Source organism: Scomber scombrus, chromosome 6, assembly GCF_963691925.1.
Source record: "Scomber scombrus chromosome 6, fScoSco1.1, whole genome shotgun sequence".
Taxonomy (NCBI): Eukaryota; Metazoa; Chordata; class Actinopteri; order Scombriformes; family Scombridae; genus Scomber; species Scomber scombrus.
In genome coordinates this window covers 9,406,749-9,430,557 of record NC_084975.1, presented here as the reverse complement: position 1 = coordinate 9,430,557, position 23,809 = coordinate 9,406,749, and the positions used below count along the sequence as shown (strand labels likewise).

Genomic DNA, 23,809 nt, shown 5'->3' with positions numbered 1-23,809 from the left:
TAAATGTAAAATTGGGCTAAAATAATGAACAAAATAATGACATATTGTTCATTGTTGGAGAAATTAGGATTATTGAATATTAGTAATAAATCATGTTCTTTAAGTAAAATTTCTTAACCAAAATATATTTTAAGATCCAACTGAAAATGAGCCCAAAACACTGTCCCATTTAGTCACTCAACAAACAAGTGTTCCAGCGTTTCCACCATATAATAAAAAGAGCATTTGTCTTCTCTGTTAGGAGTATGTGATAATATGATAAATAACATGATGAGCATTTAATGACAGTTGACAGTGCATTAATTACAACACTGTGCTCACTTTGAGAGACAGCAACACTTCATTTCTCAAAAAAAAAATCATTACATGAGTACAGAAAGCCTTCATAGTTAAATAGCTGTTTTATAAGCAAAATGTTGCTAAACCAATCTTCAAAATATAATATTCGTTTCTGTACCTGATATTGACATTATACCTTAAAACATTGGTGAGGAGTGTAGTTGTACTTATAAAGAGGGGACCAGTACATAAGAGCTAGCCTATTTAAATTGGAGAGTTTGAGTTTAATGAAAGCATGAAGACACATAAAAGAAGACTCATAAAAAATTAAGACCACATACTTTTTAAGCAGAAAGTTTGGGATGATATTCCACATGATATCTGGAACTTTCAGAACTTTTTTGATCCAGTTAATTTAGATGATATGGGTGAATGAGGAAAAATCCAAAATGTTAAGACCTCCTCCTGTTAGAGACATGGACATCACCTCCTTTTTTACCTTTTGTGGCTTATTTTTTCAAATAAAGTTAAAAGCCTGTCAAAACAAGAGGTTAAATATTCTGTGACCTCAAGGGCGGAAAAGACACAAGAGTCTCCTGTTTTTCTATAATGGGCTGCTCATGTAGCAACTGGCCCACAGGATTTCTCTTGTGCAATGGTCAGTCTGACTCTGCCCCAAGATGATGACGGACATCAACCATCCGGTCATCTCAGCAGTGAGGTTGCTGGCAGCTCAGATGACCAGCTTGCACCAGGCCAGCAGCTCCTCACATCTGTGAAAATATCTGAGCAATTTTCCAAGTTACTTCCTTGCCTGAAAAAATATGAAAACGTATTAAAGTGACATATTAATATTCCCACAGTGCAATTAACAACAGCTTATGTCCTGTCTCACAATCTCCTCTGTTGTTGCCATTTGGTGTGAAATGCATTGTTTGGCTGTCCCAAATTGGCCGACTTCAGCCAACCAATGGTGTAACTTCACCAGTCAGTCAGTCATTAACTTAGTGATCGTAGACATTCGGGATTGTAGGTCTTAATCCTGTGGTTATTATTGTATCCATGACCATGAGCATTGTGATCATTAGGGTGAACTACTATACTGTATATAGTACTGTATAGTACTGTGTGTAACAGTACTGTATGTTACATACAGTATGCTACATACAGTATAATGTTGTATACAGTACAGTACATACAGTACTATATACAGTACTACAGTATTACATACAGGCGTATACAGTACTGTATACAGTACTACATACAGTACTGCAAACAAACTGCTCAGTAAGGACCGGTCTCTTATTGTGAAAGTACAAACTAATCTCCATTCCGGAAGTGACGTAATCATTTCTCCAGATGCCTCCAAGCAGTCACCTCGTGAACATGAAGAAGACAGATTACACTATTAAGTGTAACATTAAAACACAGCTGTAATGCCCACCAGCCTGCACGCACCGTCCCGCGTCCTGTGTGACATGGTGAACGCGGATGAAGTCGCGCAGTTGTGTTACGAGCGTTTCAACGCGCTTCCCCGAAGAGGAAAGCCTGAGCCGGGCAGAGAGTGGACCCTGCTGGCAGCTGTGCTCAAAGTCACCCGGTGTGCTAACTCTGACACAGGTTAGACAGCGGAGAGATATACAACATATTTAATGTCCTCTCTAAGTCAACAGTGTTCCATAAGTGGAAAGAAAACCAGCTTTTTTCTAAACTTAATCCATTCATTAACGTCTTAATTTCGTCCACCAGACCTGCTAATTTACAACACTGCAGCGTTGACTTTTTATTGGAATGAGCAAACAATACTATATCACTGTTAATAACAAAAAGAAACACTTGATTTTAGTAAACGTCTCTAAACCAACAGCATCACTTCATGACAAACTTTGAATGTTATGAAAAAACAGGATATGATGAAAATGTGTAGAATGGGAGGACACATGTTAAAGATGTACTATGTGATTAAATGAAGTTTTCTCTTCCACAGTTGAAAAGGAAGTCGTCTCACTGGGAACTGGGACCAAATGTATTGGACGGACAGCTATGAGTCCCAATGGTGTGTGGTCTTGACGTCTTTATGTGAAGAATAATCAGTGTCTCTGTCCCACACACATATAGTTTCTTTGTATTTCAGTAGTGTGACTGTGGTGCAGACTTTAGGTTGATTAAAATCTGTGATTGTGTTTAAAAGTCCAGTTTGAGAATCATAATAATGTTTAAATGAATTTAGACAAGGAAGAGATTTTACTGGATTATCTGTTCCTTGTAGGTGATGTCCTCAATGACAGCCACGCAGAAGTCATTGCCAGGAGGGGATGTATCAGGTGTGTATCTGTGTACATATACTAAACACCAAAATCATTCCAGTGTCCTTGTAGATCCAGTGCTCCAGTGCTTACAATGCCTAAGTATGTTGTGTGTGTGTGTGTTTGTTTACAGGTACCTGATCCAGGAGCTGCACAGAGCTGTGAGCGGGGGTCACAGCTCTGTGTTTTGTCAGACAGATGCGCGAGGGAAATGGAAGCTTCGGCCAGGAGTTTCCTTCCTCTTCTTCACCAGTCATACTCCATGTGAGTCCAGTATGCTTCTGTTTAACCTGACTGGCTGTGTGGAGTCAAAAGGGAAATGACTCACAGTTTAAATAATCACCATAAACTGAATTTTTTCTTTCTAGCATGTTTTTGTTTTTGTTTTTTTCTTGTTTTATTCTTGTAAGAAAGCTTTTTGCAAAAAATCTCAGCCGTCACAAAGCCGCATCTGGACTCATGCCTTATGCACATAGAATGCTACTGTACCAGTGGTTTGTCCAGCAAGCCATAATCATTCTTCTGTCCTGTGTTTTTACCAGGTGGCGATGCCTCCATCATCCCCATGACTGACAGCCAAGCTCAGCCATGTGCTGCTGTCACATCTGTGAAGAGCCATAAAGGAAGTGACGGAGGAGGAGCCCTGAAAAGGAAAGCAGAAGAGTTTAATAAAGAGCAGAAGACTAAGCTGCTCCGTCTGGAGGAGCAGGAGACTGAAGAGACAAAGCTAGAGGACAGGCGAGACTCAAACACATCACAGTCTGTATCCATGGCTACAGTTTCACCCACACGCGAGGATCCATCACAGAGTCCTGTGGAAACACTCTCACAAGCTTCAGCCAGAGACCCTTCAGAAATGAATCATATTGACAACACTGGACTGAATCTGCAGGTCCCAGACATTCACAGAACAGGGGCCAAATGTGTCTCAGGTGGACCAGCTGACCCTCTGCACCCTGGGGTGGGGTACCACAGCACAGGGGTGCTCCGGGTGAAGCCTGGGCGAGGAGAGCCCACTCTGTCCCTCTCTTGCAGTGACAAGCTGGCTCGCTGGGGGGTGTTGGGCTTCCAGGGCGCACTACTGTCCCACTACCTGCAGGAGGCGCTGTACTTCAGCACCGTGGTTGTGGGGAAGTGCCCCTACAGCCATGAGGTCATGCAGAGAGCTTTGGTGACAAGGTGAGGAGGTGCAACCATCATTTAGCGTATCATTAATTTATTTATTTATTTTTCTCTTTTTAATTGAGTTTTTAGTGTAATCTGCATTTACAAGATAATTGCACTTGTACATTTTACAGTATGTGTATAAAATAACAATAAGTACAGCAATAAAATCAGTATGAAATGAGAATGTAACACAACAGAAGGGAGAAAAAAAACAAATGGAAAGACAGCAACAACAAAAAAACATGGAAAGAATTATGTATTTATTATTTACACGTCGACCAGATCACACAAACACATCAGTCCACACTCTAAGCCTTTTACTCTGCCAAAATACGTTGTGTCCTCACCTCTATTCACCAAGAATAGAAATAAGAAATGTATCTAAAAATAAATAATCAACTTGAGATTGCAGGGAAATCTAGTCACTTAAAATAAGACAAAAAGGGTCCACATTGCCCAGAATTGATGTTTAATTTCTTCCAACTTGATGCAGTTTAAAATATCTTTAATCCAAAGAGTGTGTGACAGGGGTGCAGGAGATTTCCATCTGAGTGAGGTTAGTCGTCTCACTAACAGAGTTGAAAAAGGCGATCACATCCTTATTCGTTTGAGTTGTTGGCAAAGCAGCTGGAGAAAACCCCAAATGATGTGATTATGGATTCTGATTCATTAGTGTATCGCTTATTTCTGAGGGTGTGTTGAAATGTCTTCCCAAAAGCTGATCTTGGACTGTAGACAGATGTTTCTTACTATTTTTATTAGCAGTTTTTAAGGAAAAATCAGATTTTACACAATTGAACTATGAGAAACTTGAGAAAGTGTTCAGAAACTTGGAGGAAGAGCTGTATCATGTTAGTTCAGTGTTACCTTCCAACAATATAACAACCAGTGGTCACAGATCACCAACCTCCACTATTTACACATCCAGCAGACATAAAGGAACATTAAAATTCATTAGGAGTCAAAGCTGTGAAGCTGGTGGAACCGTATAGCAGTTTGGAAGAGATACTGGGCGATAGTAAAGATGTGCTGTGTGTTTTTGAACAGTGTTTGAGTACTTTGGAGATATTTCTAGAATCAGAGCAGACTTTCTTGAATTCAGTCTTCCCGTACTCTCCAGGTGCTCCCATCTTTCAGACCTCCCTGCTGGTTTCTCAGTGTGTCCGCCAGTCCTGCTCCAGTCCAGCTTGGAGTTCCAGTTCAGCCAAGCCCAGACTGACCTCCGACACCAGGCCGGACAGGGACGTGTCTCCCCCTGTGGGGCAGGTAAGATGGTCACTGGTCACACACAGATACACGTGTTGGCCTGAATGAGCAGAGAGGAACACTAATGCTGTCTTCATGTCATGTGAACACCTGTAAGCCTAGAGCAATATGAGCGTTTCAGTTAGATACTAATAAAATCCAGAGAAGGAACAACACTGCCACATGATGTAGGTTGATGAGGCAACACATGTAACATACACAGGTGACAGAGGAATCCCATGTCCATGAATTATAGGTTTGAGCAAGATTTCAAGCTCCTAACAACCAGGACTGACAGAGCAACTACAACAAGTTCAACCCAACAAGAAACCCAAGTCCACACTGAAAGTATCACTAACCCAAATGTTAATACACTCATTCTCTCAACAAATGACAAAACAAGCAGAGTACAGCAGATTTAACAAGCTGTTTAACATTACATGTCGTTCCAAAAGCTCTAACAGTAAAACTTGTGTGTAACAAGTATATGGATCGCTGCTATTTTACAATAAATTATTAAAAACCCTCCTGAACGTCATAAAATCCAAATGTCAGTGCTGCTGCGTCAGCATCTGCACTCAGCAGTTTGTTTTCTGTCCAGTTCTGGTAGAAATTAATGTGTTACACGTCTCTTTTTTTCTTTCTCCCTCGTAATAAACTCTGTGGAAGTTTTTTATGGTGAAAAAAAAATCCAAATGTCATGTCTCACTGTAAAGGAGTGGTTCACAATTTCTCAAATGTGCCTTAGAGCTACAGTACAGCCAGGGTTGCTTTCCTTTGGGCTCCTGACTGTTGTTTTTAGACAGACTGGAACAATTGTGAACATGTCCTTTAAAAGTCCTGCACTGTTCAATGCTTCATAGAAGTTGGGAAGTCTCCTCCTTTCAACACTAGTAAACTTTTTTTGCCAGCAGACAATCATGTCCTAATGTACCAAGTAAAGCACATGACTTCCTGGGACAGCTAAATGGAACAAAGCCATTGTTAATGTTATTAGTAACACCTGTGTTTTTCCAGTTCTATTTGATGTGAGTACCTGTCTTCTAAGGACATGTATTTTAGGAGCTCACTGAGTGTTTTGTTTAGTCTCTCTACTAAATACAGCATAAATGTGTTTCAGCCATCAGCTGGTGTAATGTGGCCGAGCAGCCACTAGATGTCACTGCCAACGGCTACAAACACGGAGTCACCAAGAAGGCCCTGGGCACAGATAAAGCCAGGTAGACACACAACACAAAGTAATCATAAATGACTATGATACAGCATTTTATTATCATTTATCGTTTAGCCATTCAGACCAAATTTTCAGGGATTCTTGTGTCATATTTCTGTGTTTTCAGGTCTCTGCTATGCAAACTGGAGCTTTTTCATTCATTCCGGTCTCTGGTATCAGCCACTGACCCCTCAGCAATCCCTGACTCACTCAGGTAACAAACAATAGGCTCTTTCTTTCATAATCATCTTATAATTTTGAACAGCCCCCCTAAAAACCAGTGAAGATCTGGCTTTTATCAGTTTGTCCTCTCGGGTAAACTCCCATCTGGTGCTGAAGCATGTCGACGTGTGGTTATAAGACCAGTGAACGCACGGAGGTGCTTTATCAATCTGTCAGTGCTACTGTTACTGTGTGACCTGCTTATGCTTTTGTTTTCAACTCATGATTTATGTCTATTGTTTGGAGTTTGAATTCATATTGTCCCAGGTGTTTCTTTACACAGGGTTTAGAGTGCTGCATAGCTTGCTGTGGTTACACAACAACAAAATGTGTGTGTGTGTGTGTGCGTGCGTGTGTGCCTGTGTGCGTCTGTGTGTGTGTGTTGATGGCTGTGAATCCTCTCCAAAGAGAGAACAGTGGTCCCTCTATTCATCAGCTCTCCAGCAGATAACCTGATCCAAGCTCAGTCCCGCTTCACACACATGGAACAACACACACTCTCATACATAGCTCCAGCATACAATAACATGTTTCTAGTCCTGCAGTGGTATGTCTGGTGAGGAGATATGGTATCAGGGTGTCAGGGAGTGTCCATTTGTCTGGATTTATAGTTTTGTATTTTGTTTTATAAAGCGGTCTACAACATTAGACCCAAATTAATACTTTCAGTAAGGGAGTCAGTGGATGTGTTTACCTGCACGGTGTTTTTGTTCCTCACACAGCTACTCAGGCACCCTGGTTGGGGTTTGGGATAAAATGATTACAATACATTATAATTCTCTTACAGGAGACTTTAAGCTAGATATACTTCTTATTAATAATAATGATTGTACAGCAAATTTCATACATAGGATTTGACTTAAAGTGCTTTACATAAAATCGTATGAACAAAAAACTAATTCAAAGGTTGCAAACAAACAATGTCAATTACCACAAAGCAAAGTAGAAATTAAAATATGTGTTTTGAATTCAATAAAGAAATTACTTAAAAGCAACATTGAAAATTATTCTTAAGATATTTCTGGAGGAAATTCACAGAAGTTGCATGTCCAGAGAAGTGGTGGCCTAAAGGTTAGAGAAGCGAGTTTATGACCGGAATCTGGGTCCCTCATTACCACCACTGAGGTGCCCTTGAGCAAGGCCCTTTACCCCACCTGCTACAGTGGAACTGCTCAGTGGCCGACAGATCAGACTGTGGTTGTACTGGAAAGCTTCCAGGTGTGAATGTGTGTAACTGTGTGAATGTGATCATGGCATTCCTGCAAAAATAAAAAAAAGTCAAATAATTTGATTGCCAGTTTTAGTTTGTAATATGAAGCTGATGACTGTGACTCAGAAGCAACATGCTGCTTTCATTGCTGCTTTTTTGAAGATGTTTGTGTAATTTTTTTCTTGTCAGCCTCACCTTATAATATATAATAAATCAATTTAATCAGTGAAAATATGATATAAAATATATATACATATAAATAAATCGACAGAAACAGCAATTCAGCATTAATGACATATATATATACCAATATGTAGCATGTGTTATTTAATGAAAACACTAACATCCAGACATTACAATAGCACAAATATAAGTGTTTTCCCCTAACCAATCAGTAACGAGCAATGTAACCATGCATCTTTTCAGTCCATGTAGATATGGTTACGAGGTTGCAGTTGCTAGGATACGTTAACGCTTGTCATTTTGATCAAAGAATCCCCACAGCCGTGTCGGGCTTGTTGCAACTTTTGTGACCATATTTCTGACTCTGGCAAGGAAAGAGGACACCCCGATTCTTAATCTGACCTAGAAAGCTCTGATAGGTTGGTTGCTTTTCCAACTAGGGACAAAGTCTTCAATGAGCACAACAGCTGGCCTGTTTGTATCAATAATAAAAGAATAAAAGATGTTGGCAGGAGGATCTCCCAGCACAAATACACGTGAACAATACCTCACTTTATAACTTCATCATTTGAAAGTGTTTAATGCTTTGAGCTCATTTAACTTGTTTATTGATAGCAGCAGATGGATGATAAATGAGTATTATATTGTATGTGTATGTGCAGGACTGAGCTGCAGACCTACTGGGGCTACAAGCAGGCATCCCAGTCCTACCAGCAAGCCTGGCAGCAGCTACGCATCCAGGCCTTCCCCCTGTGGCCACGCAGCGACAGAGACCTCCTGCTCTTTCACTGACCCGCCACCACCACTCAGCACTGCAGCTCAAGTGTCTTCGTCAAGGTCTATGAAAAACCGGCTTTGTTTTAGCAGGAACCGTAGGTCACGAGTCAAAATAGCTTCTGGTCTGCAAGTGTGGTTTTTGGTCAGGGTGGAACTCACGTCTCAAACTCTCAGCAACAGGCATGTTGGTGAATGAGAAATAAACAGAATCATGTTTTTCATGTTACAATTTTTAATAAAAGGAAATCAACTGTTAGTGTATAGTGTTTATTTGTAAGGTCTTTTAGATCAGGTGGTGAGTTTTTTTTGCACTAAGTATAACTTATCATGACTGCAGCTGCTTGGAAACACAGCTGGATGCATCAGGCTGGAAGTGGAAAGTAGGCCCTGGGTTAGAGTGTGTTTGCAGTGGTTTCCTCTCACTGTCTAAACATGACTATCAGGGCGATGTAGCACTGATAAATCCAGTAAAGATCAGGTAAATATCTGCATTCATCCTGTGATACCTGACGAAGATTTTCCCAGTCCATGTTAGAATAGACTCCAGTCCTGCAGGACACTGATTCTCTCATTAAGCATGCTTATAGCATAGCATATTAACCTGCATACTTCTGTGCAACAGTCAGGTCCTTCATTTAACAGCAGAAATCACATCAGTGGAGGGACTGAGGAGCTGTTGTGTTATTGCTTCAGCTCAGCAGATTCCACCGACGAGTAACAGCTTGACTCAGCTCTGCTAATACTGAACAGCAAGCTGCAGGTTATGACCAGGATGTCTCACATTGCATAATTTATAGTAATTTTCATTCCTCTGCAGTAGAAATTCTGTTACTCTTGAGGAAAAGTCAGTAGATCATTACAATCATTGGGATTCATTCTGCAGGGAGTGTGAAACCAACGCTGCCATCCCTGGCACCATCACACCAGCTGTAGTCAGAAACAGTAGTGTTAAATCCTCTGTGGAAGTATTTGGAAGACTGAGAGAAACCTTGATGGTGTTATATTACTTTTTTGGCTTAGAGACCCCAATTTAACTGATGGTTACAAACTGGAGGCACACAGTTTGAAAGATGTGGGCGGCAGAGAGGGTCTGATAAAGTGACACTAGAGAGATGCAGTATTGGAAATGTAGGATCCATGCTTGTAAAGCTTGACCCATACTAAGGACAAAAAGTTTTCGGCTTCTGTCGCACAGATTTTCACCTTTTTAAAAACCTCTGTATAGAAGCACAATATTAAATTGCTGCAGTGGATAATTTGGTCAAAACAATATAGCATATGTATTTCTGGCAGAAAACCTAAACCTTAATTGACCTCAGTACTTCTACACATTAGGAATATGAGCTGTTGCTTTTCAGCCAAATAGAGTATATGGATGAAATATTTATGAACAAAGAACTCAATTTAGATAAAGCAATCAGTCAGAGGATAACATATTGGGGCAAGGTCCACATTTTTGTTTTGTTTTATACAGGAAGTATTTAAGCAAAATAATTAACAGAAATAGTTACCGGTAAAGGTTCCCAATTTGTCAAGTCTGCCTTGATATAATCAGATCCCCAAATGAAGCTAATATGAAGCTTCAGCCGTCAGCTGAGTCAAATCAAGTAGATATCTTTCAAAGTTACAATCTTTTTAGTGCCAAACTCCCTCTTTTTTTCCCTAACCTTCCACCACAGCTCAACAGGTAAACACTGTCTGAGGAAACACAACGAGGGAATTTGATGCTAAAAAGACTGTGAATGTGGCAGATATCCACTTGATATGACTAACTCAGACTGCTGAAGCCTCAAATGCATGTTTGCACAAAATTACTGTGAGTGTGGATTTTGTTCCCCATCACTTACACTGAAAGCATAGGAGAAATAAGTACAGCAAGGAAAATTGTTTTTCATGGACACCTGATTGCTGTTTTAAGATACACTTGAACATTTGTGAACCTGTTTTTTAAAGGGCAAATAAATGTATTGAATGCATGTCCTGAATGCTTGAATGCTTCCTCGCAAATAATTTTAAAATCCTGAATTTTTTTACAGGGTACAAACAAAATGGGAACCCACTCATAAAAACATTGCTTCATAGTGCCACCAGTGGTAAAAAAAAAAAAAACCTCAACAGGTTACCTTAAATTTTGAATAAATATAGTGTAGGTGTATTAACATTAATGAAACATAAACAACTTTTATCCATTTTACATTCAGTTTTATTGGTCAAGTCTTCCAGCTACTTTATCTTGTTCATATATCTAAAATTTCCTTTATGTCTTCAAGATATATTCATGATCGTACAACACTGATGAAATAAAACAATCCTTAATATCATGGCATTCCATCTATATATTACACATCTACATACCATGTTTTAAAAGCTTGAATTAGCTTGTGGTGCACAAATATGAATACTTCGATGGCTCAAAGTCAAAGGTGGAAACACACCACACGTATTTTACTATGATTCAGCACCAAAAACTCAGTGTCAGAGGAGCAAGTGGTTCTGATTTTACAACTCTGAGAACTGTGCGGCCAAAGACCTGAGCAACACTTTACTTGAAGTATTGACTTCATTGTGAGAGAACAGGGCATTATGCGTGTATTTAATCATAATAAAAGTCTGAAAACACTCCGCACACTACAAATTAACTTTCCACTGAGATCATTGTGTGTTTTAATCATTAATATTTGAAGAAGATACAATGGGCTGGGACAGGGTCAAATACTGTGTATCTCTACTAATCTCATGACACACTCATTCCTGGAACATATGGGGAAATTACACAAGTCATATGAAGATGAGTAATATTTCTCATGAGTTAGTAATGTGTTAATGGCTCACAGTGTATCCTAAAAGCTCTGAGTGATCACCAGGGATTAATGTTTCCCTCTGCTCATTGTGGCTTTTAATGAACTTTATGAAGATCAGCTTTACAGACTGGATTATTGTGGAGCAAGAGGGGAGACCTCCATGTTTGTTTGCTCAGTAGGGGTGTAAACAGGTGTTTTTTTGGTGAGTGGTCTTGAAGGGGAAAAGTCCTGTTCAGATCCTCTTCAGCCACTACATATCGAGTAACATTAGCATTAATTTGTGTTTCGGTCCACCTAATGAATTTAAATCCCAAATTCACTCTCCTTTAAATTCTACCAGCAACTACTGGGGGGAATATCTGGCTCTTTAACTGCTAAATGCTCCACAATCTTCACCAGCTAGTTGCTAACTTTGTCTGTCTGGCTCTTGGTGCTAGGCAAATAATGTACAGTGAGTTTATCAGAGCATTTGCATAGCTGCATGTTGTAGCTAGAAATGAGGTTGGTAAGAGTGGTGGTTGCAGATTAGCAAACTAAAACAATGAGCTGAAACAGACTTCTAGCCAGTTCTTTTCATGAGATGCACTGCTAATACAGACATTTTCATTGTGCAGCTTTAAATTTTGGATTATCATGCACCTCTCTGAGGGCTCTTTCATCATAATCTAATCTTATCATTGGAGACCATTAAACAATATTCTCCCATTACTTAGGAAAACTGGAAAAACAAGGACAATGACATCACATCAGCACAAATACAACTGGCTTTGATTTGTATTAATTAGAGGTCAGTGTATAACATGAACTATGGCTCCATTCCATATGCGTGTATCTAAAATTCATGCAGCTATTATTCACTATCAATAGTTAGGCTATTAGTTTCACCTGTTTTTGACAAGTCAACATCTGCATTGAAAAAGGACAATAAAGCAGATATGTTCATGCTTTTTGTCTGGAGGTTAGGAGAAAAGGCATTCTGGGGAATATAGGAAACCACAAGCTGACGTAGAGGTAGACGACAGGTGGACGGAGAATGGGTAAAGTGCAACACTTACTCACTGTCTCTTTTTTTTCTTTTAAGCGGTTGTAAATTTCAGATCGTTGCCAGTTGTTGATGAGAATGTAAAAATATCACATTTCGACACAATGAGCTTCAAGTAAAGTGTTGGGATTTCTTTAGCAGTCCACAGCTGCTGTTGGCATCATGAGTTTGAATCCTGGGAGGTGCTGACATCGATTAAGCAAACATAATGTGCAAATACACACTATAACAGCCAGGCTGGGAAGCAGTCAGTAACATCCCAGGGACTGGTGCTGATCCCCAGCCCTGAGCCGGACACACACTACACCAGCAGCCTCTTCGCCAGCACACAGTGTTTTATTCAGCGACTCATTAGCACAAGCTGCCTTCTTTTAGATGCTTTCTGTCATTCTCGTAGCCTATCGCACTGCTGAGTGTACCTGTGGAATTAATGTTGCATAATGAAGTTTCTATACATGATATGATGAGCAACACAAATACATCCATAACATAGATAATGATCCTGGTCACATGATTATAGGATTTCTCTGAGCACAAATATCTGACAACAAAGCTCGACTAGAGAGAAAAAAAAAGAACAAAAAAGTAGCATGATTGGGTAATGTGTGATGATTGGCATGTGTGTGTTTTTTATCTAATACTGATGTTGGAAAACGAACGTTATCTGATGTGCAGTGATTGTTATTGTCGTTTTACGGCAGTGTTAAAGATATTTCTCTCCACAACTGGCCTTTAAACAGTAATCATGACAAAAAAGAGCGACCATTAAAGTCAAGCTTTTTTTTTGACAATAATGATCACCTGAGTCTGTCAATTCTTTTTTTATTTGTTTGTTTATTGTAAGATTTTGGTGTAATTAATTATTCACAATAAATGTGAGTTTTTCAGTATAAAAATTTGATTTTAAATGACATAGGTGCGCGTAGGTGCGTTACTTGTATAGCACATGTAAAGACCAATGTCTGAAACATTGTGCACCAGTATACTGTATGTTGGGCCCTACTATGTGTTTGTGTTTGTGTGTGTGTGTGTGTGTGTGTGTGTGTGTGTGTGTGTGTGTGTGTGTGTGTGTGTGTGTGTGTGTGTGTGTGTATGTGAATAGTGAAGCATTAACCCCGTGTTGTATAAAAGGCCTTGTAACCAAAGGTGTTTTCTCCGCTGTAGGCAACATACAGAAAGCCGTCCTCGTCCTTCTCCTTGTCGTACAGCTGGCCCATAGTCAGACTGCAACACACAGCAGAAACCAGAGTCTTATTAGATCACACGGAGTCACGTAGAATCGATTGCATTTACATCTCCAGTCTCCAAGACTGAAGCATCCAACAGTGGATGTATTGTGCTGAGCAACGGCACTTTTAAATCGGTTTTCTATGCTAAGAAGTGCACTGGTTCCCAGAGGACAAAGCATCTACAGGAGCAGAAAGACTGCAGAGACTGAAACAAACACAAATAGAAAACATTCAAATGAATATAAAACAGTTCTTCCTAGAAAAACGCTGCACTATCATCTGGGATTTCTCATTATAAACTAACTTGATTTGAACCGCAGAAGTGCAAATAACTATAAAATGATTGGTATTTATTTGTTTATGTGGTAGCAGAACAATACCTTTGAAAAAAAATCGCCCTGAGGATTTATTATAAGAGTCTGATTGATCCTGTTGCCTTGTTGTAAGATGTAAATAATTCATAAGTTTACCGCTGACGTACAAGGGTGTAAAATACACTTAGCAGCTCTCTTGAATGTAGAGAGTCATGTACTGACTCTGCTGCTGTGTAACAGTTGCTGGTAGTTAATCAACTCAAAGGAAAGAATCCTACATACAAACAGTTGTGGGTGGAAAAACAGAACATTTGTGTTGGTGTTTCTAAAAAACACTAAAAAGAATTATTGGTATCAAGTATCTAACCTGTTACAGACTCTGCTTCAATTATAATTAAAGGGTGGATTTTAATTGCCAAATCAGACTGTAAAAAACGTAGAATTGAAGAGACAGGGTTCAATATACACGAAAATCCGCCAATGAAAGTCACAAAAACCTTGGCTTTTTTCTCTCTAAAATGCTTATGGACCAATGTCAGAGCAAAATTACAGAAAAAAGCCTTAAGTTCTGATGCCCTGTGTGCACATCTGTATAACCTACAAACTTATCTCTACCAGAGAGTAGTTGTGTGGCTTCCTCAGCATTTCAAGGTGGGAATATCACAATAACAGTTAGGCAGTGATGTTCATGAAGTTTGGAGAAGGTGCCTGTTTCAGTATTCAGTATATGCACACAAAGGTGTGTGTACACATACACAAGCACACTGTTAAAATATTAGTTCCTGAGGGTATTTGTTCTGGGAAACTGGAGAATTCCCAGGACATCCCCAGATGCCAATTTACGGCATTCAACCATTGTCGCTGTAGGCATAAAAGAAGATGCATGGCAATGATGCAACCAAGACTAGATGGATGATTTATACCACCCACAGAAGTATCAGTACTGGGAGTTGGGTGCTGTTTCCCTCTTCTCGTACAGAAACAGGAAACAAATGATTGAGTACCTCCATTGTGCGTGCTTCAATGGAAGTGAACGGGAAACAGGACTTATATTCAAAGGACTAAAGTGTAATGTCACCACAGCTTTACTGGGACACTTAATTAGAGCAGCGCCATCATGAAGGTTATTTATAACACCTGTGCTTTTCCTATTATGACAAGTCAAAATGGCTGCTGTGAAAAAGGCCTGTTCCCACGTCTTCTTTTATAATAACCCATTTCAAGACTTGAGGGTTTCAAGTTTTAAGGTCAAATGTACACAATATGCTTTATATTGGACCAGAGGGTTTGGACAGTGTTGTGCATGAACGCGTTCATTGAACGAAAGTTCATGAACTCGTTCATAATTTTGGTGAACTTGAACGAACGAACGGTATTTCTGCCTGATGAACGATACTATGAACGCGTTCATTCTGGTGTCCGTGAACGTCACGTTCACTCTTTTTAAATTTCGTTCAATAAGTGTTGCCCAACCGTTGCGTGTACTTCTTTGTCTGTGCCAGATTATGCCTAAAAAGTCCGAGAGCGCCACAGTTGAGTAGAGCTATCTGGCAACCATAGGCAAAGGCAGCCAGTGTCGCACTGCTCCATGCGTCATCAAAACAAAACAAAACAAAAAACAGCATGGAAGCAGCATGGAAGCGACAACAGCATGTGGACATAAGGAGGTCTCATATAATTATCTCAGCGATTTTTATGAGAAAATCGACAAGGAAGGGAACAATCTAACGTTTATGTGCAAACTCTGCCCACCGGCTTTTTCAGTGTTAAACTAATGAAATAATTGCTGGCTGTGGCAACAGTTTTAAAAGAGTATAGTTCGCAACGTATTGAAAAAAAGAACTGAACTAGTTCATTTTTTGGAGCTGTGAACTTAGTTCATAATTTGGAATTATGAACTATGAACTGAACTAGTTCATTTTAAAATGTGTGAACTATGAACTGAACTAGTTCATGTAGAAAGTGAACTTTCCCAACACTGGGTTTGGAGTCCATCTGCCTTCATGTTTAAGAGTACACTCAGTAGATCAATTGTGACATTAGAAGAGACAGTTCTACAGTTGAGTTCTTTCTTGCTGTCTTGTCATGTGTGAGACAGTGAAACGGTCTCCTGTTATTGTCAAACTGAGATAAAACAGTACCATCAGGAAGTGGAGGCTGTAGTATTTCCTTTCAGCTCCTATCATCCAGACAGCACTGTTGACTTCTCTGTGTGGAGTATCCCTGCCCTGATGATCACAGGTGTATCCTACTCTCACACACCGACCAAACTGATAGGATGCTTTCCTCTGAGTAACCTCAGTGGTTACACAAAGACTTTTTTGATTTGAAGTAATATGGACTAAAAGTACAAAAATCTACTTACATTCATTTCTGTATCTGAACTGAATGGCCTAACTCGTGTTTAACTTATAATTGTATATATGCATGTAAAATGTAATGCTTTTAAAAAATTAGAAATAATAATTAGAGAGCTTGAGGCAACTGCTGAAAGAGGAAATAACACAATCTTTCTTTTACAAATGAAAAGCTGAATTAATGAGTAATAAAACATACCGTACTACTATTGGCTTGTGTGGTATGACAGTTGCTTATGGCAACAAATGTTAATTAATGTTACTAAATCGTTGAATCTTCTTTACTTTAGCTTCTACTGCTCTGCTCACAAAAAGAAGCCACATATTATCACAAGAGCATAGCTAGCTTACTAACCAGCTCACTAGCTGTCAGTTAGAAGCAAATTAGCTAGGTTGCTAACTGGACACAAGTTCACACAGTTAATTAAAGAGACATATTTGTACCACTGACCCCTGTCTCAGAAATGTCTGCAAAGAAAGCTTATTTTGCGGAGTAGTTTACACTCCAAATGAAAGGATTAAGTTAAAGTTGTACAACAGTAACAAGCGATGATGGCTTTCCCTGTTTTGGAGTCTCCAGCTGTCCATTACTTTAAAGGTCGGCACTCAAGATGGTTTGCTATAGTGCAATGATGCTAATTTGTGTGGGAAAGTTCACCAAAGTTGAGCTCAGCTTAAGAGATTTGTGATTTACTTTTCCCATGAATAGATTTCTCAATAAAATGATGTTACATTTTGAGACAGGTACATTTTGTGAACCTCTGTTGTAAGGTCAGTTGGACTTTTGACCATACCCACAGGTTGTGGAAAAAGCAAGTTGTCACCACTAAGTGGCAGGAGGCCAAACAATAGAGTGGATGCATTGAACTTCCAGTAAGCCAGTTTCCACAAGAGAAGCATTATCAATACAATTCAAAGCTCCAGGAAGCAGGTCAGATTCCTCAGATATGGCGTTTGTCTATACATCAGCATGTCAATAGCTATGACTACAAACAGAAAAATGGCAGGTTATCATTGTAAATTGAGAGCGCAGGTGTGGCTTCATCTTCTTTTACAGAGAGATCGCACTTTTCTTAAGTTACACAGATGGACAGATAAACATGCTGTGCACACATGAATGGGAAAGTTAGCCTTTATGTTTACCGCACATTGCTTAAAGTAGGCAGTGACCTCACAGTATGTGATTTATGAAAGATCATTTATAAATGTAAAATGTGGTTGTGTGATTACAAACTGCACAATAGCAGTGCCACAAGCCCTTGAGATGGTTTCCTTATAGTGGAACTAAAATGTGAGATCTCTTCACTTTTTATGTGTTTCTTAAAAACTATTTATTGGATTTATTTATGGGAAGTTTCAGGCCTGTGGGTGGCATTTATGATTGACTGCCATCTTAGTGTTGGCACTGCTAGTCACAACTGACTAGAGCATCTCATATCGAGCCAAAGTCATGACGTCATGTCCAGGCCTCTGTTCCATGAGCTTCTGCAACTCAGACCAATCGTTCATTCTGCATTTCTTCCATCAGTCTTTCTGAAAAAATCAGGCGTGTTCCTGGGGTTTACTTTCCATATTTTAGGATAAACTGGCTTCCACTACACCTCCTGCTTTTAACTTTATCAACCATCACCCTGATGTAGGTATGTAGATGTAGATTTCCCTGTCTTACTGTTCCTTACTTCCACTATTATAACTACGGATATGAAGTGTTGCTCTCACCTGGACTGGGGGACGGTTTTGTCGACGAAGAGGAAGATGGCTTTCTCTGAAGGCAGTTGGATACGTTTCCTGATGATCCACATAAACTGGGCCACTGTGATGTCAGAGGGCACCAGGTACTTCCTCTTATCAATGTCCACTATCTGAGAGCCGGACACCTTCTCCACTATCACCTGAAGCACATACATTAACAGACAAATGGTCTTTTTACGCTGTATTTATTACACTTCAAAAGAAATAAAGAGACAAAATATTACAGACTGTTTTTTTTCTTTTAGTCAACTAAAACTTAAAAAAACAGTTTTGACTATATATGATTATAAATGGAGTAAGTCTAAATAAATAAAAAACAGCAGACAAGAATTAACTCTGTTTAATGGGAAGATTGCTCCTCCCAACAGTCTTCCCATTAAACAGGTGCAGAATGGAAGAACTAGTTAAAAAGATCGAGTTCAATAGCCATTATCATCCACACAAAAGGCTTTGGGGGAGGCACTTCCTAAGACCTTCCAAATATCCACAATGTCACTCTGTATGCACTCTGACCTGAGGTGTCAGTCTTCAACTCTGTTATAAATCCTTCCTGCCAGGTTACCTTAGAGGCTTTCAAAGGTTAAGACCACTGGGGGCTTTTGTCAGCCAGCGTGAGATGAAGAGACCCTACAGTGTAACAGTGTACCTGCAGTGTAACATCAGTCACATATCAATGGTTGTAACAAACAGTCCTTTGGGAGTCGGGTCATTCACGCACAGTATATAAGGCTCAAGACTGATTTTATCGTTTTTGAAGGACATTTATTTGTACTTTATACTGAAAATGCTGACATTTGATACATTACCCACAGTTTTATAACCACTGTGTTATTTTTATTCCCCAAAATCAAATTGTTTGATCTTTTCCCCTAGAGCTGTATTTATGATAGAATGGAAACACCTGGGTAACAGCATTTGGGCAGGTTTTAGACACACAATTTTCAATCAAACACCCTGCATCAACAAAACAAATAAATATCCCACATGTGCAACGCTACACACATCAGATAACACTCTACATTTCAAAAAATGGGAACTGGAACTGAATATAATAGTGGGCGACATATGTCATAGATGTTGCAAGGGGGCTGGGAGCAAGCCACAGAAAGAGTTTGATAGAAAGGTTAAAATGAGGTTCTTTAGGACCCTGTTAAGAGCCTGTGCTTTTAAAAATAATCCTACCAACAAATGGTGGAAAAACTGTGGAAAGGTTGGTGACTGTGATATATATTTTGGGACTGTCCAAAAATACAGACATTTGGTCACTTTACGGTGTGTATCTTTTATCTTGTAACATGGCTGGTTTTCAGATGATTAACAAAGCAGATAGAGAGAACTTTGTAAATCATGTAGGCACTTAGATTTACGGAAAGTTATGGAAAACTGGGATTTTACACCGGAGCCACAGCTGGAACAATGGTTTCCTGAGCTGTATCTGAATCCTAATCCGTTAGTTAAGACCGTCATTAATCACTCACTCATCCGCTTCTTTCCCTACCACCACTGCCAGTCACTGACTCATTATCTGTGGATTTCTGTCACTCTCTGTGCACCCTTCACCCCCATCACAACGCCAACAGCAACACCTCCCCCACACTCACCGGTACTCTGTCAGGATATTTGTTGCGTATTTTGGCTGACTCCACACATCGGTGCTCTGTGGGAGAAACAGGAAACAAACAGGAAGTCAGAGATTAAAAGGATGACTGAGGCCTCTTAGAAGCCCCCACTTGTGCTTTACTCACAAATACAGCCGAGCCTAGTCCGATATATTGCTCCAACTGCAAGATCAGGCACAGCAATAAAAGACTGGCTACACATTAAGTGACACAGAGTGTGATGATCTTCTTTTATTTTAGTAGTGAGATAAGGGCTACTAATAATAACTATTTAGTTTAAGTCATGGAGCACATCCACAGTCTTTAACAAGCACTTATCATTATCCAGGAGTAGCTGATAGAGCATCTATTTCCAGTCCACTTAATGGGTGGAGCAGGCACTGAATAGAGGCCACTGAGGGAAGGGTGAGGTGATGGGTGATAAGATGTATTGAATCAATTTAGGTTCAACACACCGCACACTGTCATTAGCCCAGATAGGAGGCCTACTTTTAGACACATCCCTACCAAACCGGCTGCAGCGTTTCTTTAAAAAGCTGACTAAATGTTATCTGCAGAGAATATGAGTAGGCTACAGAAGCTGAGAGGCTGTGAAGAAATACAAGTTTGGATTAAAGGTTGTTACTACTGTACTGAACTTTCAACAGATGCATGATAGAAATAAATAAATAACACTGTCAAGTAGACAGGAGTACCACATCTATCACTTGAACAATCTTCTCCAGCTCTCTGAGAATGAAGATACATTTATACAAAACTCCATTCAGTATTCTGGTAAATATATATTCTCTGCCAAATCATGAAATGTTCATGTTAGTGGAAGATGTTACAAGCTCTGGAAAAATAATAAGGAAACCCTTGTTAATTCGGCATCCATGCAGTACACACTCAATACAAATTTCAATGAATCAAATGTCCTTTTTTCTTTTTACTTGTTTCGCTTGTAAACATAACTATCATTTGTCAGCAAAACACACCCTGCAGAGCGGTGCTCTCAAAAGTTGAAGTACTGTATATAGACCGTGCTTCTTAGTGAATTTTTTTTTTTTTTTTTTGCCGAATTAACCACTAAACTTGACACATTTATGAAACGTCTAAAGCATTTTTCTACCATGTACAATATGCTTAATATAAGCAAGGCAACATTAAATTGCCAGATTCTTGAATGAAGTTTGGTGAGGGGATGCGAAACACAGGCACATTTCAGGAAGAAACTGCTGACTAATATGATGTATCAGCAGTGTTAAAGGTGGACCCCATTTTGACAGCTGCGGGAATAACATGTTAGCATTTGTTGTTAGCCATGCAGCAGTAACCTTCGTGTATTCATCAGGGGGGAGATGTGGCAAGCAGGCTTTACTGAACCTATGCAGAATGAAATGGAGACAGCAAAAACAGAGAGGAGGGTGCATGACATGACAAGAACATCTCTTGTTTCATAACAATCCGAGCCCCTTTTACCGAGGGAATGGTCCTCTTTAAACATCCATTTCATCTTTGCTGGATCCCCGCACTGTGGCGTGATAGTAGAGTCGAAAGGTGGTCTTCTAGATCTGCGGGTGATGTCGTCGTAATGTCCAACAATCCACACAAAAGCGCTGAAAACAAAACGTCAACAATATCTTTCTGTCCGGAGCCGTCTGTCTAGCTGCGAGGTGACGTCACTGTCTGACAGTAGGGGGGGGGGGGGGGGGGGGGAGGTTGGGGGTGAGGCTGTGCTACCTTCAAGTTCTCTCGGAAATAATCAGTCCATCCATGAGTTGAGCCCATAAAAAACTGTCTGGGAGAATCGGGGTCGGGACCCCCACAAGGGGTCGCTGGATTAATCAGTAACTATTTTGATCATAATTGAATAAACATTTTAGTCATTTTATATCAAGAATAAATAAATTACTTAATTATAAAGCTTCTCTAATGTGATGATTTATTGCTTTTCTTTGCCCACATGATAAACTGAATATCTTTGAGTTTTGGACTGTTTAACAAAACTAAACATTTGAAGATGTAACTTTGGACTTTGGAGAATTATTTTCTGACATTTTTGGTCCAAACTATTGACTGATGAATACAAATAAAAATCAGTAACTTATCTGGCAGAAAATTCAACATGTGACAAAGGCCCTAGGTAGACTTTGCTTTATTTTAAGGGGTCACAGGTCAAAAAGTTTGGGAACCAGTGTTTTAGAGTACATGCAGGATATTTACAGGAGTTTCTGATGCAGAATGAAGCTGCATAACATGATACAGTAAGATAGTTAGTGTTAGTGAGATTTTAATTTTGCAGCCCATACGTCAATGGAGAGAATAGACAGGAGTCCAGGATGTCTTGCATTGAAAAGGTTTATTTACTTGTACAAGGAGAAATGAATGAATGATCAGTACACGTTATGTTCTGATGCTCCCTTCAATTCTGAAGTTTCTCTCCTCCGGGGATAGACTTTAAACCACACAGATAATGCCACAGGTTGAGCCATGCCCAAATATGGGCAGATCCAACACATCTACAATATACAGGATTTAGTCTACTGGTCTATAGACAAAACATTGCTTAGACCTCACTCAGGACCTTTGTCCTACATCCAACACTATATCAAACCTCTGACTCCAGTTACCTTTACCCCATTCAGGGAAAACAGTCAAACACATATCTGACCTTGGCTGCTATAGCAACACTATCAGAATGCCTCCTGTTTTCCCTAAAAGGAGCAGACTCACTGCTTACCACTATCTCAAGGGGATACAGTGCCCAACATTTGGTGTGGCCTTGCTATGACTGCAAAGACTAGTTTGACCCAGTGCATATTAATGATGGAAAATTCCCTAACAGTTAGGAACATTGAAACTTTTGCAATAGTTTGGATAGGCTGCTTTAAGAGCTGAAGTTGTAGTTAAAATGGCAATAACATAGCTTTATTAATTTCCATTCACTCAAACTTCTTTGATGACAACTAAAAGTAATTTTCCATGTCCTCCCCAAACTCCTTCCTCACCTGGATTTTTGCTTCAGCTTCATCACCAAAGCAGCCACTATTCTGGCATCCCCCTTCAGTAGGCCTACCTGTCTGCTGATCCCTGGACAAGCCAAGTCGGAAAATGCTGACTCTTATTTTCTATAAAACACACCTGCTTTAGCATCAGACTTTAAGCAACAAAAAAACAAAAGGTTTTTTGAGGAATTTGATAAGGAAATGAATGTTTGCCTTCATGAATACCGAACTGATACTTTGGGGGCAATTGGAATTACTAATCCCACATAAGATTGTTTCTCTCAAAGATCTTTAAGAGGCACATATGGAGAATTTAACGAGTTATTTTTGCTTAAATTAAAAATCTGCATCAGATCCAGTTCACCAGGAGTAACAAAGATTTGTCTAAGGTATCAATGATTAGAAATCTACAAAAATTTAAATTTGCAGTAAGGCGTTTAAAATGAGAAAGGAAATATAGATTTAATTACAATCTGAGTTAGACAATGTTAATCAGCTTTAATAGTATGCATAAATTAAAGATTGATTGTCAGAAATAAATAGTTGTCCTCTTATAGAACTGAATGTAATGTTACTGTTTATCTGGGTTAACATCTTTTTAAATGTTTGTTAAGCAAGAGGAATGGTCTCTGGTTTTGGGTTACATCCTTTCTTAACAAAAGTGCCATAAGTGCTTAAAGAAGAAGCATAGCTGATAAAATGTGACAAATTCTTGGAGAAAAATAGAAATATTATATAAGATAAAATGGATATTTTTCATTTGTGTTGTTTTTACTAAAACTACATTAAGTTAAGTTAAAGTCCATAAAGGGAATTTATGGATTAGTTGAACATGTGTCACCATTACAGTCGTTTATATCTTAAATTAAATCCCATATTAACACTACAAATGATTCCGCTGATTTAAAAGGAGTTTGTATATTTTCTCACTTGTTAACGAATTGCAAATACTACTTCAAGCTATTTAACTACAAGGGCTTGCAGTGGAAAACAGTGATGCGTTCCTGTTCTTCCCTTTCTGCCAACATTATGTGAATGCAGCACGACAGCACTGGCAGCCATGGTAACCGTTAGACGCTAAGCTAAGCTCAAACATGGCGCGGTGC

General features: G+C 39.4%; 2 protein-coding genes across 2 annotated transcripts; one reads left to right on the top strand and one right to left on the bottom strand.

Annotated features, from left to right (window-relative positions):
• The first annotated feature begins 1,733 nt into the window (after nucleotides 1-1,733).
• Nucleotides 1,734-8,709, top strand: adat1 (adenosine deaminase tRNA specific 1). Its single transcript, XM_062421596.1, has 9 exons — nucleotides 1,734-1,899; nucleotides 2,267-2,335; nucleotides 2,549-2,603; nucleotides 2,719-2,849; nucleotides 3,128-3,764; nucleotides 4,873-5,018; nucleotides 6,118-6,217; nucleotides 6,338-6,424; nucleotides 8,488-8,709. Exons 1-9 carry the CDS (start codon nucleotides 1,758-1,760, stop codon nucleotides 8,615-8,617), a joined length of 1,497 nt encoding a protein of 498 aa, XP_062277580.1. The 5' UTR covers nucleotides 1,734-1,757; the 3' UTR covers nucleotides 8,618-8,709.
• Nucleotides 8,710-13,491: 4,782 nt separating this feature from the next.
• Nucleotides 13,492-21,370, bottom strand: gabarapl2 (GABA(A) receptor-associated protein like 2). The gene is made up of 4 exons (XM_062421595.1): nucleotides 21,178-21,370; nucleotides 19,699-19,754; nucleotides 18,065-18,237; nucleotides 13,492-13,669 (listed from the first exon to the last, which is right to left on the bottom strand). Exons 1-4 carry the CDS (start codon nucleotides 21,209-21,211, stop codon nucleotides 13,555-13,557), a joined length of 378 nt encoding a protein of 125 aa, XP_062277579.1. The 5' UTR covers nucleotides 21,212-21,370; the 3' UTR covers nucleotides 13,492-13,554.
• Nucleotides 21,371-23,809: the final 2,439 nt, after the last annotated feature.

Coding starts and splice junctions, on each gene's coding strand:
- gabarapl2 (XM_062421595.1), bottom strand. CDS start 21,211: ATGAAATGGATGTTTAAAGAGGACCATTCCCTCG. Junction 19,755..21,177: donor TAAAGAGGACCATTCCCTCG/GTAAAAGGGGCT, acceptor TTTCTCCCACAG/AGCACCGATGTGTGGAGTCA. Junction 13,670..18,064: donor AAAACCGTCCCCCAGTCCAG/GTGAGAGCAACA, acceptor TGTGTGTTGCAG/TCTGACTATGGGCCAGCTGT.
- adat1 (XM_062421596.1), top strand. CDS start 1,758: ATGGTGAACGCGGATGAAGTCGCGCAGTTGTGTTACGAGCGTTTCAAC. Junction 1,900..2,266: donor GTGTGCTAACTCTGACACAG/GTTAGACAGCGG, acceptor TCTCTTCCACAG/TTGAAAAGGAAGTCGTCTCA. Junction 2,850..3,127: donor CTTCACCAGTCATACTCCAT/GTGAGTCCAGTA, acceptor TGTTTTTACCAG/GTGGCGATGCCTCCATCATC.